Below are 15,852 nucleotides of genomic sequence, written 5' to 3' on the forward strand. Positions count from 1 at the left end.
TCATGGTTTTCCATTACTAAACCTGGCCGCCTTAGCCCTGATGAAATGACTAACTGTATAATTTTGCTTAAAACGAAACAGAAAGAAGCTTTTGAGATTATTTTAGAGAAGATAACCCTTTGGACCATCGTAAACCAAAAGGCTTCGTGCTGATTAAACTGGATTTGGGCCTGCTCTTCTAAACCCATAACAGGACGCACATTGCACGATTACTTGCTGGCTCAAAACTCAATAATTAACGCACGATGAATTTTCTTGTACTAATAAATTGAATGAGGAATTCATTTTTGAACACAAAATTTCTAATAATACTATCAAAATCTATATAAGAGACTTAGACACTAATTTCTAATTTTTAATTGAATGATAAAAATGAAATTATTTGTTTGAAATCACATATCATAAATCAAATATATTAATCAAATATCTACACTTATATCAAAAATAATTAAATATCTACACTAAAATCCAATCTTACCAATAATTATAATTCTAGTATTTATATCGTTTATATAAAAATTAAAATTAAATATTTAAATATCATAAAAAATAAAATAACATTTAAAGTATAAAATAAAAAGAATTTACACCTTTTTTTCTCTATTCTATCCCTGCAAAACTTTTAAAATATATTATTTCATTTTTAAAATTAGTTATTTACATTTTTAATAAAAACCGGAAATTATATATAAACTAAAACTAAAAGAATACTTGAAGCTTTTATATTTATTCTTTTCTTTTTAGGTTCTTGGCATATGTTAAAAAAATAAATATATTACTTATTGAGTATCTTGAAACATCCTATTTATTAATTTCAAAGGTTTGAAATTAAAAATAAATTGCAAATGAGAACTTATGATATAAAAATATTAAATAAAAATTTTAGAAATTAGTTAGTGGTTTTTAAATAAAGTCCAAAGTAAGATTCATTAAAGATAATCCAAAAGCAACTTAATGCAAGCCCAACTCAAGAAAAACTCTAAACACTATTAGAAACCAACCTAAACCCAAAAAGAATCTAGAATACCAATTGAAAAATTCTCTAAACCAACTTAACTAGAGAAAATCAGCTCAAACCGAATGGAAATCAATTGGAATCTAAAGCCTTCTTCTAACCAAACCGGAAGGCATTTTTTAAATGTGAAATTCAATAATAACCAAACCGGAAGCCTTCTTCTAACCAAAGCAGACGTCAACTTTTATTTTTTCACCACTAAACTTTGAAAATCAGATTCTCCACTTAGAGTTGCTTCTCCTCCCGGGCCCTCCGAACCGGACGTGAAGGTCTCCTGCTCAAGGTACGTTGCTCAATTGTTTATATTCTTATATTCTCGAATGAATTTATAATTTTGCTAGGTTAGTTGATTTAGTATTTTGTTTCCTGTGCTGCAATATAGATTTTGTAATATGGAACTTTTTGAAGAGGTGTGTCGGGGCCGTCGCGGTCACTGTCAACATGCCTGTGAATGTCACGATTTACATTCATTTAAAATATAAGAATTCAAATGCTGCAATATAGATTTATTTATTTAAATAAATTCAAAAAATATAAAAATTTTTAAATGTGCCGTTTACATATATTATTCAAAATAATAATGTTGAAGCTAAATTATAAATTATAATAATAATAAATTACTAAAATTATTAAATTATTATTAATAATTTACATAATAATATAATGAAACAAAATATAATTAGACATAATAAGATAATAATAGTAAAAGTTTAAAATTTTGAAATGCTTACTTATCCATATTTATTTATCTATTAAAAAAATTAAAAAAAAAATCAGCCAATCAAATTATAGAAATATTTTATATATTTTTAGATTAAAATTCTTTAATCGATTAAAATTAAGGTTAATATAGGATATCTTAAATTTTACAAAGACAATATCGCCAATTCCATTATTCCAGTCCTTATTCCCACTTTTATATACAATATACATGTATAAATAGTAATTGTAATTATTTAGAGATTATAGATAGATGCAAATAATATATTGATTAGTTGAAAGTCGAAACGTTGCTAATATGATAAAGCATGCATTTCCTTTCATACAGTAGCTGATATTATGGTACTTGATACAGATAAAGCCAAGCGTGTACTTATACAACTTCTTTAATATTGAAGAAAGAACAATGAAAGAAATCCATGAATGCCGTCTTACTGAGTTGAAAGAAGTTGAAATTAGTGGATTTCAAGGCACTGAAACTTAATTTGAGTTGGCACTATATTTGCTGAAAATGCTGTTACACTTGAGCAGATGGTTATTCCCTCTTGTTTAAGGCATTATGTTAAAGTTGGCAAGTACACGTATTTTGGAGTGGAGCCTTGGACTGATCGGATGCATAAAAGGATCATTTGATCGGTTGGAAGGAATGGCAGCATCCAAGAATGCACGACTGACAATTTATAAAGGATAGTATTTGTGGATCTTCATTAAAGATGTAAGCTTCATTATGAATTTTTTTGTGCCCTGTTTTGTTGACAAGCAGAAATTGATATACCCTCTTTAACACGTTCCTCTTGTGATGCGTCAGGTAACTCAACTGTTTGATCTGATTTCCAACCCGTTATTATTGGACCCATGGATTGATGGGAAGCACGAAAAGATGAACAATTGCAAGGAAAGGCAGTATCTGATCGTTGTTCGTGATTTTCTTTCTTTAAAGATATAAGCTTCATTATGAATCTTTAAACTGTTGATAGGCTTTCTATATGTTTTAATTTTAGTCCCACAATGTTTTCAGCTGAAGCAGAGAACTAAGCAGCTTTTTGTATGTTCTAGTTTTGGAAAAACGTATGTGATTATATATTTTTTTTCTCTTAAAAAATAGAAAATAGAGCATATTATTACACAATGACGAGCCAGAAATCAAGGCCAAGGGACTAAAAGAATTTTCAAGATATATGGATATAAAATTAATTTTATTATTTTATAGGGTAAAATAAATAATTAAACGAGTAATTAACGAACCCAAAAAAGTAAATAATTTGTTAAAATGTAATGAAAATAAAGAAAGATAATGTGTGTATAAATATGTGAAATACTAAATACATCACCTCAAAAGTCCAAATACTTTGGGTTATGGTCGTTATGTATGCGCGAATGCAACTATTTCTCTACTGCTTAATATTCCAATATTTGGTAATCTTGCCGGATCTGAATTTATGATCAATTTAGGTGGGTCTAATCTGACAAATATAACAACAGCATAGAAGATTTTGCCATACGCGACAACTGATTATGACATAGACAGGACAATGGAATCGACAAGCTAGAGGTTACCTGTAATAAAATTAAGTTTTATGTATATTGGTATTACCTAATCCCCGTTGATTTGGACTGGCAACCGCTTGTAATTGAACGACAATCCATGCATTGCCTGTCAACTTCATCGAGTTATGAAATTCCTGAACCTATTGCTCAATATTTTACTAGGATTAATATCTAAATAGGTCTAAATCTCGGACCAAGGGGATAATATTTTACAGTTAAATCAAATCTCGAGCCTTGATTGTGCGGATATGTATTGTACAGTTATAAACAGCTAATTAACAACTCATTTTTAATTCTGTAATTCCTTAACCCAATCATCTACTGTCTAAAACCATAGAGATTTTTTTCTTCCATTTGTTTGTTATAAAAATCTGTCTTTTTCATTAAAATAGTTCCATGAGTTTAATTTATTGTTGTAAAAGCTCAACAACGATCATCTGTTGCACAATTCATCAATTCATTTATCTTATATTTATTTAACAGCTAGCTGTAATAAAATTGAGCAGAGTTGATCTCCACTCGATAAGGGTATTCTAAGTCTGTATTAGTTGGTCTATACCGATACTGATACAGTAGGTAGACGATTGAGAATGTCTACAATGGGATCATTATCAGGTAAAAGCATTCTAGTGTTGAATGCAGTGAACGCAGCCAAACTGAGGAACACCAAAACAGAGAAGGCCGAAAGGAGAAGCATTAAGGCATGTGCGATGCCAGTTTTAACTTCTCGTGCATATTCCGATGAAGCCATAGCAAGAACAGTCAGAGGAAACGAATAAGCCCACCATGCCACGTTGAACCTTCTCATAGATCTCTTGAACAGAGTAGGCCTGCAAACCTTTTGGTTTCATGCCAAGCGACAAACATATTAGCGTTGTTATTTTTAAATTTTTTAACTAGACAATTTTAATTCGTTAAAATTTTTTAATTTGACTTACCAGGGACGTGAAGAGGAAGAGGGAGAGAAAGAAGAGCATCTTGGAAGCAATATCAAAAGATCCGACTATGGCCTCCCAAGCTAAACAAGCCACGCTCGGTGCTGCTAAGAACAAGAAGAAAACTGGTCTCAACATGGCTGGAAGCTTATCGCTACCAGAAAAACGTTGATATAGAGTAACAAAAAGCACGAAATAGTGAACAATCCCAAGTGAAAACAAGCAAACAGCGGTTTCTTTCCATCCCATATTAGCCGCCGCTTGAGCACCGACCAGATTCCCTATTACCGATAACTGGCTGGTTGGATTCGCAACCATCGATAGAAAACGCTTTCCCTTGGTGAACCACTGGCCGTAGATTTTTATATCAAGTGCTACTACTGGAACTGTGAATATCCACCAAAGAACAAGGTACGACACCGTCTTTGGAGCCATAAACGGTGCGGATTGGAGTAAAAGAAGCCAAGAAATCCAAGGAGCGAAGAGATAATTAACCCCAACGTGATGTGAGAACTCTGCTTTGACCATCCTTAATAAAAACAAGCATCTCATGATGTAAATGAGAGAAAGTAAAATCAGGACAAAAAGAGCGAAAGACCAGAGAACTAGACATCCCGTCGGATGGAACAAATGGAAGAGATGATGTAGAGGATTTGCATGATCAGTCGGTACTATTAATGTCTTCCACAATAAAGCTTGCCCTCCTAATGATAGACTGATCCTGAAATAACCTGCATGAAACCTCGTCAACATCGACTTGAGTGATTGGCCGATTCTCTGAGTAGCGAGCTTTGAGAGCTGCTTGTGTTGATTTTGGGTGGTGGTTGTGGCAGCGGCGGCTGCTGATGTTTCGGATTCCAGCTCGACAATCTCAGATGAGTGAGATGCTTGGGCAGCCATTGGCGACTTAATTTACTCATAGATGATGAGTCTGTGTATGCCAAAGTTGTGTGATGCTGTGGCTTTATAACAGTATAAATTGTCCGTGTAATTGGATAAATTAAAGAGCATATAAATAAAGCTTAACAAAAAAGAGAAAAACATCTCGTATTGGCATCGCATGCGAACGTGATGTGGACTCAGATTCTCAGTGGGCAGAACTTCCTTTATTAATTTTCTACATTCAGCGATTTCTATTATTTATTAAAATATATATAATTATATAACTACTTGTTAACATCATACGCAGAATAGATTTGTACCGATAGTAAATGAGCAACTCTGTTCGCTGACGTTTTATAAAACATATTTAACTATTAAATTTCCATTATCAAAATGTCCGGTCAATATTTTTTCTCAAGGATTTATAGCAAAAATAAATAAAAGAAAAAAATTGTAGTAAAATTGTCAATTAATTAATTTGATTCAGACCTTTCAATGAATGGAAGCATTAAGCCTAATTTTCAGGATTAGATCATAAATTTCCCTTGTGTTTGAATGGACTAAGTCTATTTTAATGAGATCAACTCGATCCATGAAATGGAAAATGGAGTAAGCAGTGATTTAACTTGGAATTAAAGCTAATTATAGTACATTGATACATATCTCGATGAATAAATAATCTCCGGACATACCATATAATTAAAAAATTTAGTCAGAGGCTAAGACTTTCTTTCTAATAAAGATACCGAAGGTCAATTAATTTGGAATAATATATATACACAATTACACATATTTCAAGGAAAGGAATCAAACTCTATAATATACATGCATGTGCGTTTAGCAGCGTTAGATCACAAGCAAGCGGCTTTCACAATTTGTGGAATAATCCATTTATATATTTATTTGGGTTATTGTCGTATCTCATTGTTGTGGATAAGACAATAAATTTTTTTAAAAATAATTTTATGTTTTGATCTTAGCCAATTTTCGTCTCTGGAGGTAAAACACTGCCCATTTGCCCCTTGAAATTCACATCCATGAGTGTTATAAGTTTGACAAATTTCGTATTGATGAGTGTTAACTTCCTGATACACTACATTGCAGATTTCGGAGGAACACTCCAGATTCTTGCAGATTCCTGATATGCTTGTGGAAAAACTGAGGGATGAAAATGTATTATTTGTCTGAAAATTTCATTCTATGATTATTTGTCCTTTTTCTCATTCTTGAGATTGATACCTTAGATTCATTGTTGCACGTGTAATTGCCGTTGTTTAACTCTTCATTATTTAACCGCAAACATCTCTTCAGATAAATACAGCAAGCAAATAATTACCGTATACTCGTTCTCAATTTATAAAAATAAAAAATAAAAAATAAAAAATAAAAAATAAAAAAATCTTTTGTCAGTTATATGGCTGAGGCTTCTCAGAAACTGCAGACATGCAGTGTACAAACAAACAACAAAGTTGTTGTATACGGTAGTGGAAGATAGATCTGGGCCTGGGCTCATGTTTTGAATTAGTACATTCTTGGACCGACCACCTTATTCAACCCTAAATCATAGCCCTAATAAAGTCTCTGCTTATCCAAATACTAAAGCCTATGTTTTCAGAGAAGTGGTACTTTTGCAAAAGAGACACAGACAGAGACTATAGTTGTGGTTTTAATCTAATCTTATTACTTTTAAGACCTTCCTTTTTGCCACAATTTCTTTAAAGTTTACCACTTGGATTTTAGCTTTTGAAACTATTGACCTAAGTAATGGACAATCTATACCCTTAATAAATCAAATTGGATAGTTTAATTATTTTTTGTGAGATAGGGTCAACATAAATTGCATTCTTTCTTTGAGGCCTCCAACAGAGAAACTGTATAATTAGGCTAAGGAAAAGCCCTAAAAACTTCATATCAACAAATAGGTATTCTTCTTCTTCTTCTTCTTCTTCTTCTTCTTCTTCGTTCTTAGGGTTGTGAAAAGTGGGAGTAGGCACGTGACAAAGAGTGCTGTAACCTTTCTTGAGACATTATGTCCATGTAACGGCCAATACACCAATAATATGCTTAAAGGGGAACCTAATGCTCTATAAATCCAGTCTATAAAAACTATATCCTCTCATCATGTCGCTCACATGCAAACCCAGTGGGGCCCCACTCTAAACTTCATTCTGGACCCACTCTATGATGGGGGGACCACCAAAATCTTGTTTACTTGTCCAGATTGGGCCCTACCCTGCCTCCTTCCACTGTCTACGTATTTCTAACATGTGACTGTATTTTCCTACTAAAAGGTCGTGGCCAGGGTTAAATCAACATAAAATATGTATTCCTAACTCATACACATACACATACGTAAGATTTGTTAGATTAAATAAATAAATGTTTCTTTTCTCTCCCCCGTTTTTTGTGGGGGAATTAGGGCAAATTTTGTACTTGTCCAGAGGAGATAAAAAGAATGGCTATTTGTGAATTTTGAACAAACATATAACAAAGGCGCTACTTATTGCCATCCCTAACTAGACAAAAGAACCCTCAAAAGCCCTTGTTGGACCTTAGATGGAAGGACCTTTGCCCTACAAAAAAATCTTTATTGGGACTTCGATTTCCAATCCTCAGTTAGCATGAGAAGGTCAGGCTTTTCTCAAGACTGGTCTATATTAAGATATAGACAAGCAGCCCGCCATTTTTCTTTTCCTGTCCTTTTTGCACTGTTATCGTTTTCAAATATATATTATAGATTTTTTTTTTTAAAATAACATGTTAATTTGGTGTAATTATTTTAAGCCTTTCATATCATTTTGGTTGAGATTGAAAAAGAGCTAAGAAACAAACAATTATAACATTATTTTGCCGCAAGGAATAGTAATTAGTCAAATACAAACGATGATTCATCGTCCTTGATGGGTTTATAATAATGCACCACATAATTAATTAACACATGAAAACCATGATTTGCATTGAGATCATTTTAACTAATAAGTTAATTTTGTCTTTAATCCTTTTTTTTTTTTTCCTGATATGAAATCATTAGTCTAATTGTAGAATAGTGAAATGTACAAGTAGCTATCTTTCTTGGTTTGAAAATCGAATGTAAAGAAACAAAAGAATTGAGGCATGATAGGAGAGGAGGTCCAAAATTTGAGATTTGAATGTGGGAGAGACGAATCATGATGGGCACTTCAGGGTCACTTCAGCTTAACCTGCTGGATGAGAAAGAAATTCAAGTATAAATGCGCAACACAGCCATGAACAATGGAGAGTAAAAAGAGGAAGAGTCAACCGTAGGAAAGAGATAACATGCACAAGGCTCGAGAGTGAAAGACAGGGACACAATTATTGAGACTCCCACACATCACTCACTCTTTCTTTCTTTCTTTCTATCTTTCTTCTTCTTTTTTTATTTTTCAGCCAGCTACAATTACATGCTAATTTCTCCATATAATTATAAAATTAATTATTCTTTCCGACAATGGTTGATGCTTAAACCTTTTCACTAATCAAACTTAATTATCAACCCTAAAATTAATCTTTTTTACTACAGTAACTCAAGAACATAATCTTTTCAGTTTTGACAGCCGAAAACAAGAAAAAGAGAGAAAAAATAAAAAGGGAAAAGGGTTTTACTACTTTAGCCGCGGAAAAAAGTAGTATTAGTTTCACGCTTTTCACTAAAATTGAGAAGATAGCTAATCACTGATTATAGCAATGTAATACGTAATTAATTAAGTTTTTTCTCATTTTGTTTTCTTTTCTTTTCCTTTTAGCCAATCATTACTAATATCGATCTGAGTTATTTCTTGTCATTTCTCTCAATCTTTTCACTTGAATTGTTACTCAGAATGTTTTCTTTTTGTTTTTCAGGCAATAGAGCTGAATTGCTCGAGAAACTGAGAGCAATCCCTATGCTTGTTTATAAGATAATAAAAGGAATGGAGATTTAAATTACTTTATTCCATTTCTATGGGTCTTATTTGTCGAAGAATTTATCATTGATGTGTGGGTTCAGCTATGGAATTTAAATAACTCATAGCTTTTTAACTGGCCAGTCATCAGTCATCAGTCATGTCAACGTATAAGATAGATTATCTTTGTAATTCTCCTTTTCTTTTTGTAAGATAGCATCAGTAGATTATTCATTCAGAGATGTTTCCAAAATGAAAAGAAAAGAAATATATAATAATAATTTCTTGTCATTTGATTGTAAATTTGAATTAAAGTCAATCAGAAAGAGAGTAAATCAATCTTGTAATGTCTTCTTTAAAAAAATATATATATACTTCAATGGCAAATTAGGGTAATCCTATAGTTTGAACCTTAATAATATAATTTTTAAAATTAAAATAAAATTTTTATTGGTGATTTTAAGGGTTTGATAACTGAGTTTAATCCAATTTGTTTATTTGTTTAATTATTTTTTGAAGTCAGTAAATGATTAGGCTGCTCATTTCTTGACTAAGCGTGTTGTTTCTATGTCTAATGAATAATTTATAAAATGTGAATCATCTGCATTAAAAAAATAAAAATCAAAGTTCAAAATCAAAAAATTCATTATTTTAGATACTATTAAAATTTTCGCATAGACGATTTAAAATATATATTGAGTATTCTAGAAATAAAAAAAAAAAAACATTTCATGATTTATTTATGAAAAATAAAGTATAAATCCACTAAACTGAAGCTTATTAATTTGGAACTACTGAACTTTATTTCTAAAAATTATTTTTACTTACAAGTAATAAAAATAAAATTGGGAAACTTGATTCTCCTCCTGTATCATAACCTTTAACTCGGGTAATTCATTTTCAAACCATTGACTGGTTTAATTACTGGAAAGTGAAATAAAATTATATTTTTAAGCATTAAACCAATCGATTAGGCTTCTTGAATTCAAGATTAGTACAAAAGATTAACAAATATAGAGAACATGGAATTCATCATCGTACCTCGAAACCTGAATAATAATAATAATGATGGTTTACTCTCTTAATTTATAATTAATAATAAACTCATATAGGCTGCTACCATAAATCATGGCCAACAGATAATCAAGATTAAGGAGCTACGGAGCTATAAATTGGCTTCTTGCTCGCCGGCGATTAATAGTAAAAAATAGATTGAAATGAGTCAATTTTAAAGAAGACGAAGACTTTGCTGTGCCTCGGGCCCCTAATTAGCATAAATTAAATTGCACCTTTTTATCGTTTTTAATTTTTAATCTCAAATTGTAAACTCCATTATAATTAAAAATTAATTAAAGAAAGTAATTAGGGTATTTACTTTACTGTTATTATCACTTAGATAATTTTGTACGGTGGAGAGGGACTAATAGCAATGAGGCCGCCGGAGTCCGTACCTATAAATCGAATTATAGTATTATTAATTACTGAAATCCAATAATTAGAGGCTACTAATAAAGTAATTAACTGCGGTTCACGTGATAAAGAAACCTTTTTCTCTCTTTATTTGGTTAATGCTTATTAATTGGTTATGGTCTCTAGCAAAAGTCATTTTCTGGTGAGGAGTGAGTGATTCCGTGGCCGTGGGGATAAGTCTTCGAGACAGTTGTCCAACTTTTGTATTATAAGGGACATATCTAAAATACCCAATGTCCTTTTCCTCCTCCTTTTTTTAATTAAATTTTGTTTTTATTCTACAAATTTTGCTTGAAAAGATACTTATTTGTTCGTTTTATTATTTCAAATCAAATGTCATAGGAATGAAAATGAATAATAGGAAATGAAAATGATAGTTTAATCACTGTTAATACCACTGCTTCCGTCCGATTGTTCTTTTTATTTTTTAATATAATATAATATAAACAGTAAGTTTATTATTTTATTATTATAATTTTATTTCCTCTTTACCTCAGAAATTAAATATTTATAATAAGTTTCAGTTTGAAAATTTCTTTATCACTTTCGATAACTAAATACCTTAATTTCAACTCTTTGATTCCTTATTAGATATTTTAAAATGCAGATGGAATACAATACATAAACACATCATCTTTTATTGAAAATGTAAAAACAACCTATTTGACTTTCAAATCTTTCTCCATTTAAAATAATTACATCACCTTCTTAGTCTAGTAAAGTTTTTAAACAAGTCTTAAAATTCAAAATCTAACGAATAACTGTACTTATGTTCAGCTTTTTTAAGAAACACATTTCTGATCTTTTTCACTTTTGCATATCAGAAATAGTAAATCACACATGACATGGCATAACAGAAACAGTGAAACTGTAAAAAACAGTAATGCTTGAAATATAATCAATCGTAATTAGAGTAAAATGGATGGTAATGGTAACAGTGTTTATAGTAAGATGGAAGCTAAGGATGATTCTCTAGGCACTAGAAGTCCAATTATTACAAAGCTTTTTCCTATAAAGTTTCTATCGTGGGTTTAAATTATCGAACTAGAACCTTTTCATTTTAGGTATTCAATTAAAGTTTTCTTTTTCTTGCCCTTTGTTTTTAAGTTATAACTCCTAAAATTGTAAGAGATAATAACAAATTTCATTTCTGATTTCTTTCCTTTCCACTTGTAAGGAGACATAACGATTAATAGGAAAAGAAGAAAAATAAATAAAGTGAAAAATAATTGAATTTTATTTTTAATAATTGTGATTAATAGGTTTAGTCACTTTTGATTTGCGATAATTGGGAGGTTTATCTTCAAGTGTCTATCTAACCAATTATAGATACAAGTACTGAGTTTGAATATAAATTAAAAAATGGGGAAAGGCTATATGCTACAATTTTGTAACTTAGGCATGTTCTAAAAAGAACGTTAGATTCAATAGGGCAGAAAGATTTTGTAATTCTCATCCTTACCCTATTAAGAGATTGATACGAAGAGCATGTAGAAAATAAAATCATTTATGCTTTAATATTTATAATTACTCTTAAAGAAAATTATGTTTTCTATTTTGTTTTTATTTTGAAAAGGTCGAAAAAAATTATCTAATAATTCATACGTTTGATGGATTAAATTCATATATATATATATATAAATACATGTCGGCCTAGGCAAGATTGCTATAAACTGAATATTGATGCGTCTTTCAATAAATTTTCAGCATCCAGGGGTGCTATCCTCCGAAACAGCCATGGTAATTTTGTTGCTGCCGCTTGTTTCCCGATTGATGCCGGGACAGCTTATGATGCCGAGCTTAAAACTTTGATTTGGGGGCTTTCTTGGAGTATTGATAAAGGTTTTTATCCCATCCAGGTGGAAATGGATTGTCTGGAACTAGTTACTCATGTTAATCAGACACAGTGAATTAGAGCAGGTCCTTCGGTTTTGCAGCGTGTTGCTGATTTGTTGCATCTTCACTCTTCTTCCATTCATCACATATGTCGTGAAGGAAATTAAGCCGCACATCTTTTAGCCACTCATCATAGACTTCACCATACTTCTTTTTCTTTTACCTCTTTTAATTCTTTACCTCATTTGCTTAAAGTAATTGTACTTTTAGAGACTATAGGGACTCAATATTTGAGATATAAATAAAATATAAAATATCTTTTGCTTAAAAAAAAAAAAAAACATGTGTACTGTATGATTGATGAAGAAATATAATAAAGTGAGGGTAACATATAGTTAGGCTTCTAAATCAAAGGTGTTGACCTATAAACAATACTACAACCATTTCTGCAATTGATAATAATTAAATTCATAACAAAATAAATTGTGCCTTCACGAGTCAATCGTAAAATGATTACCCTAAGAATTTATAGTGGAATACGAGGCATTGACAAACCAAACCCTTATATTATTACTTGTAATTTATAAAGGAAAATTAAAAAAAATTAGTAAATAATTAAAAACATCCCCTAGAGATTAACCAAAAATTCTCTAGAAAAACTAAATCAAACAGTAGTACTATCATTTCCACATTATTTTCATTTTTACGAAATAGAGAATATTTTCTTCTCATGAGAATATATATTTTCACATTTAAATATTTAATTTATAAAAATTAAAATATTTGATTTTAATTAAAGGGAAAAATATCGAAATTGTAAATAATAAAGTGATATTTGATAAAAAAAATAATAAATAAAGGAAAGACGCATCTGTGATGAATAATAATAAGTAGAGTGCTGTCACGCAGAGAGAGGTTCTATATCGGGGTAGATTGCTTGGGAGATTAAAAACGAGAGAAGAAATCGATCTTAATTACAGGAAGGTGGTCAGGTCAGAAAAAAGTACATAGCGGGTTTTCCGGTGCAAGGACGAATAAGGAAAAGCTGATGCTTTGCCACGTGTGATAATTGAAAACCGTTGGATGATCGTGAAACGGCTAGGATTCAATATATCTTTGATTAGATTCATTGAAACTGGAAGAGAACTGTAGAGAAGTGCCCAGAGAGAGATTTACTTGTTCCTTCCTTTTTCTTCTCTCATTCTTTTGTTTGTTTTTTCTTATCTGTCTCTCTCTCTCTCTCTCTCTCTCTCTCTCACAACTGTGTATATGTAAGTAGTGAATAAGTAATTGATGAGAGAGAGAGGAAGAAAGTAGGTTTGTCTTAAATGAGGTGAGTGTAGCAGAGTGGGGGGTGCAGTTACCATGGCGGCGTTGCAGAGGTCTAATTCCGTCCCATTATTGCTTTAAACAACGAAAGAGAAGTAAAGAAAGCTGGCAATCTTCAAGTCAAGGAAACCCATCTTCTATAGTCTCTTACCCTAAACAAAAAATTCTAATATATATATATATATATATATATATGTTAGAGGTCTACCTCAAAAGCTGCAAAGAAAACCGAAACAGCAAAATCACATATTCAGAGTAAGAAAAGAGTCAGAATCAGAAGAAGAGGAAGAAGATCGTCTCAAGTTACTGATTTTACCTAAAAACTCACACCAACAAATTTCCAACTCCAAAAAGAAGACGACCCGGTAATCACAGCTGACTGATCTTGCGAATTCCCATAGCTATTAACGTTTCTGGCTATGGATTTTTGGTCTAAATTGGCTTTGGTTTCAGCTTCTGGGTGCAAGCAATGGCTGGGTGGTTCTATCTAAGCGGGAGAGAAGGTGCGGTAACAAGTAAACAAGGAGAAGATAAAAATCAAGAGAACAATTTGTTTTTATACAGATCAAATAACGAACAGATCTACAACAAAGGATTTGAGATATGGCCGCAATATTATCACCAACAGCAAAATATGAACAACTACTCCTCGTTTGGAGTGGGTCCTAGTCGAAGAAGTTTCTCTGATGAATCATCAAGATCAGGCTTTACGGTTATGAGACAAGGTGGATTAGGAGGAGGAGGAGGAGGAATGAACTGTCAAGACTGTGGGAACCAAGCTAAAAAAGATTGTGCCCATTTGAGATGTAGAACTTGTTGTAAAAGCCGAGGGTTTCAGTGCCAAACCCACGTCAAGAGCACTTGGGTCCCTGCTGCTAAAAGGCGAGAGAGGCAACAACAGCTATCTGCTTTGCAGCAGCAACAACAACATCAAGAACAGCAACACCAGCAGCAACAACAACAGTTTCGAGGAGAGAATCCCAAAAGGCAGAGAGAGAATCAAGGTGGTGCTCCCTCTCTTGCCTGCACTCGTTTAGGCACTACCACGTCAGGTAAAGTTGTAGTTTACAATACAAACAAACAAAAACCAAAAACGAATTCTTCTTTTCTAATTATCTTTTTCAATTTTATTTTTATGACCGAAGAAAAAATGGTTCAGAGGTGTTAACAAACGAATTTCCAAGAAACTGTAAATGCCAGAGAAAGTCATGTGTGCATATAAATGATGAGATCTTGAAGAATTTCTAGCTAGACTTTCAGTTCTTAGGACCCAACAAAGACCGTATCGTTTGCGTGTGTTAGCGTCAAGTCCACACCTCCATAGTCAGCCACCCACCACATATTTTTCTTTTCTTTCTCTTTTCTCTTTCTTTTTGCCATTCAATTACTGTTTATTAGTAAAACTGACGAAAAAAGCGTCACCAAGGAGAGGGCATAGCAATCATTCTCTTCCTTTAATTCTTTTTAGCTTCTTCTTCTTCTTCTTCTTCTTTTGTCAGTTGCATATCCTTTTACTTGATTCTCTCGCGCGCGCACTGATTCTCTTGAAATTTTTTGAGACAATTATTTAGGGTTGGAAGTTGCACATTTTCCACCAGAAGTGAATTCCCCAGCAGTGTTTCGCTGTGTTAAAGTAAGCGCAATGGACGATGCAGATGAGCAGTTTGCATATCAAACAGCAGTTAATATTGGAGGTCATATGTTTAGAGGCCTTCTCTACGATCAAGGCCCTGATAGTCGTTACACCAGCGGAGGAGAGAGCTCTTCGGGTGGAGCCCAACAGCTTAATCTAATAACAGCGGCCACAACTAGCACTGAAGCAACTCCTAGTAACCAGCAAGGTACAGGTGCTTTGATCGACCCGTCTTCTCTATATCCAGCTCCGCTCAATGCTTTTATTGCCGGTACGCAATTCTTCCCACCCCCAAGATCCTAGCTACTTTCAAAATGGACCCTTTCTAATTAATTAAACTCTAGTGTATTCGCATTATTCTTAATGAACCCTTCATTAATAGTCTATAAATTGTTGGCTTTGTTTGTGTTTTCGATCGTAATTTGTAGTTTTTTAAGTTTAACACGCCCTACTAATCCAATCATGTAGAAGAAGAACAAGAAGAGATGAGCTTAATTTAGGAAAATTAGAACAATGTGGGTGTTTGATTATTTTTGTTTTGAATTTCAATTCAGATTTTCAAGGTTTATATATTGGTTTTTG

General features: G+C 32.3%; 2 protein-coding genes across 3 annotated transcripts; one reads left to right on the forward strand and one right to left on the reverse strand.

Moving 5' to 3' along the window:
- Nucleotides 1-3,621: 3,621 nt before the first annotated feature.
- On the reverse strand, nucleotides 3,622-5,211 carry LOC149493422 (S-type anion channel SLAH4-like). The gene is made up of 2 exons (XM_089726393.1): nucleotides 4,222-5,211; nucleotides 3,622-4,121 (listed from the first exon to the last, which is right to left on the reverse strand). The coding sequence occupies exons 1-2, from the start codon at nucleotides 5,116-5,118 to the stop codon at nucleotides 3,837-3,839; spliced, it is 1,182 nt and encodes a 393-aa protein (XP_089582519.1). The 5' UTR covers nucleotides 5,119-5,211; the 3' UTR covers nucleotides 3,622-3,836.
- An 8,031-nt stretch (nucleotides 5,212-13,242) lies between these two features.
- LOC105633874 (protein SHI RELATED SEQUENCE 1) lies at nucleotides 13,243-15,660 on the forward strand. 2 transcript variants are annotated; one of them, XM_012216571.4, is made up of 3 exons: nucleotides 13,243-14,002; nucleotides 14,091-14,689; nucleotides 15,209-15,660. In XM_012216571.4, exons 2-3 carry the CDS (start codon nucleotides 14,107-14,109, stop codon nucleotides 15,571-15,573), a joined length of 948 nt encoding a protein of 315 aa, XP_012071961.1. In that variant the 5' UTR covers nucleotides 13,243-14,002; nucleotides 14,091-14,106; the 3' UTR covers nucleotides 15,574-15,660. The 2 variants fall into 2 exon arrangements, with proteins under 2 accessions (XP_012071961.1, XP_089582520.1); XM_089726394.1 differs by having other exon boundaries at nucleotides 13,245-14,689.
- Nucleotides 15,661-15,852: the final 192 nt, after the last annotated feature.

Source organism: Jatropha curcas, chromosome 9 (genome assembly GCF_041381405.1).
Source record: "Jatropha curcas cultivar XTBG-Jc1 chromosome 9, XTBG_Jcur_1.0, whole genome shotgun sequence".
NCBI classification, from domain to species: domain Eukaryota; kingdom Viridiplantae; phylum Streptophyta; class Magnoliopsida; order Malpighiales; family Euphorbiaceae; genus Jatropha; species Jatropha curcas.

What these genes read in the sequence shown, in the direction of transcription:
- LOC105633874 (XM_012216571.4), top strand. Translation starts at nt 14,107, where the DNA reads ATGGCTGGGTGGTTCTATCTAAGCGGGAGAGAAGGTGCGGTAACAAGT. An exon ending in TTTAGGCACTACCACGTCAG is followed by an intron (nt 14,690 to 15,208) that starts GTAAAGTTGTAG and finishes ACAATTATTTAG; the next exon opens with GGTTGGAAGTTGCACATTTT.
- LOC149493422 (XM_089726393.1), bottom strand. Translation starts at nt 5,118, where the DNA reads ATGGCTGCCCAAGCATCTCACTCATCTGAGATTGTCGAGCTGGAATCC. An exon ending in TCTTCCTCTTCACGTCCCTG is followed by an intron (nt 4,122 to 4,221) that starts GTAAGTCAAATT and finishes TGAAACCAAAAG; the next exon opens with GTTTGCAGGCCTACTCTGTT.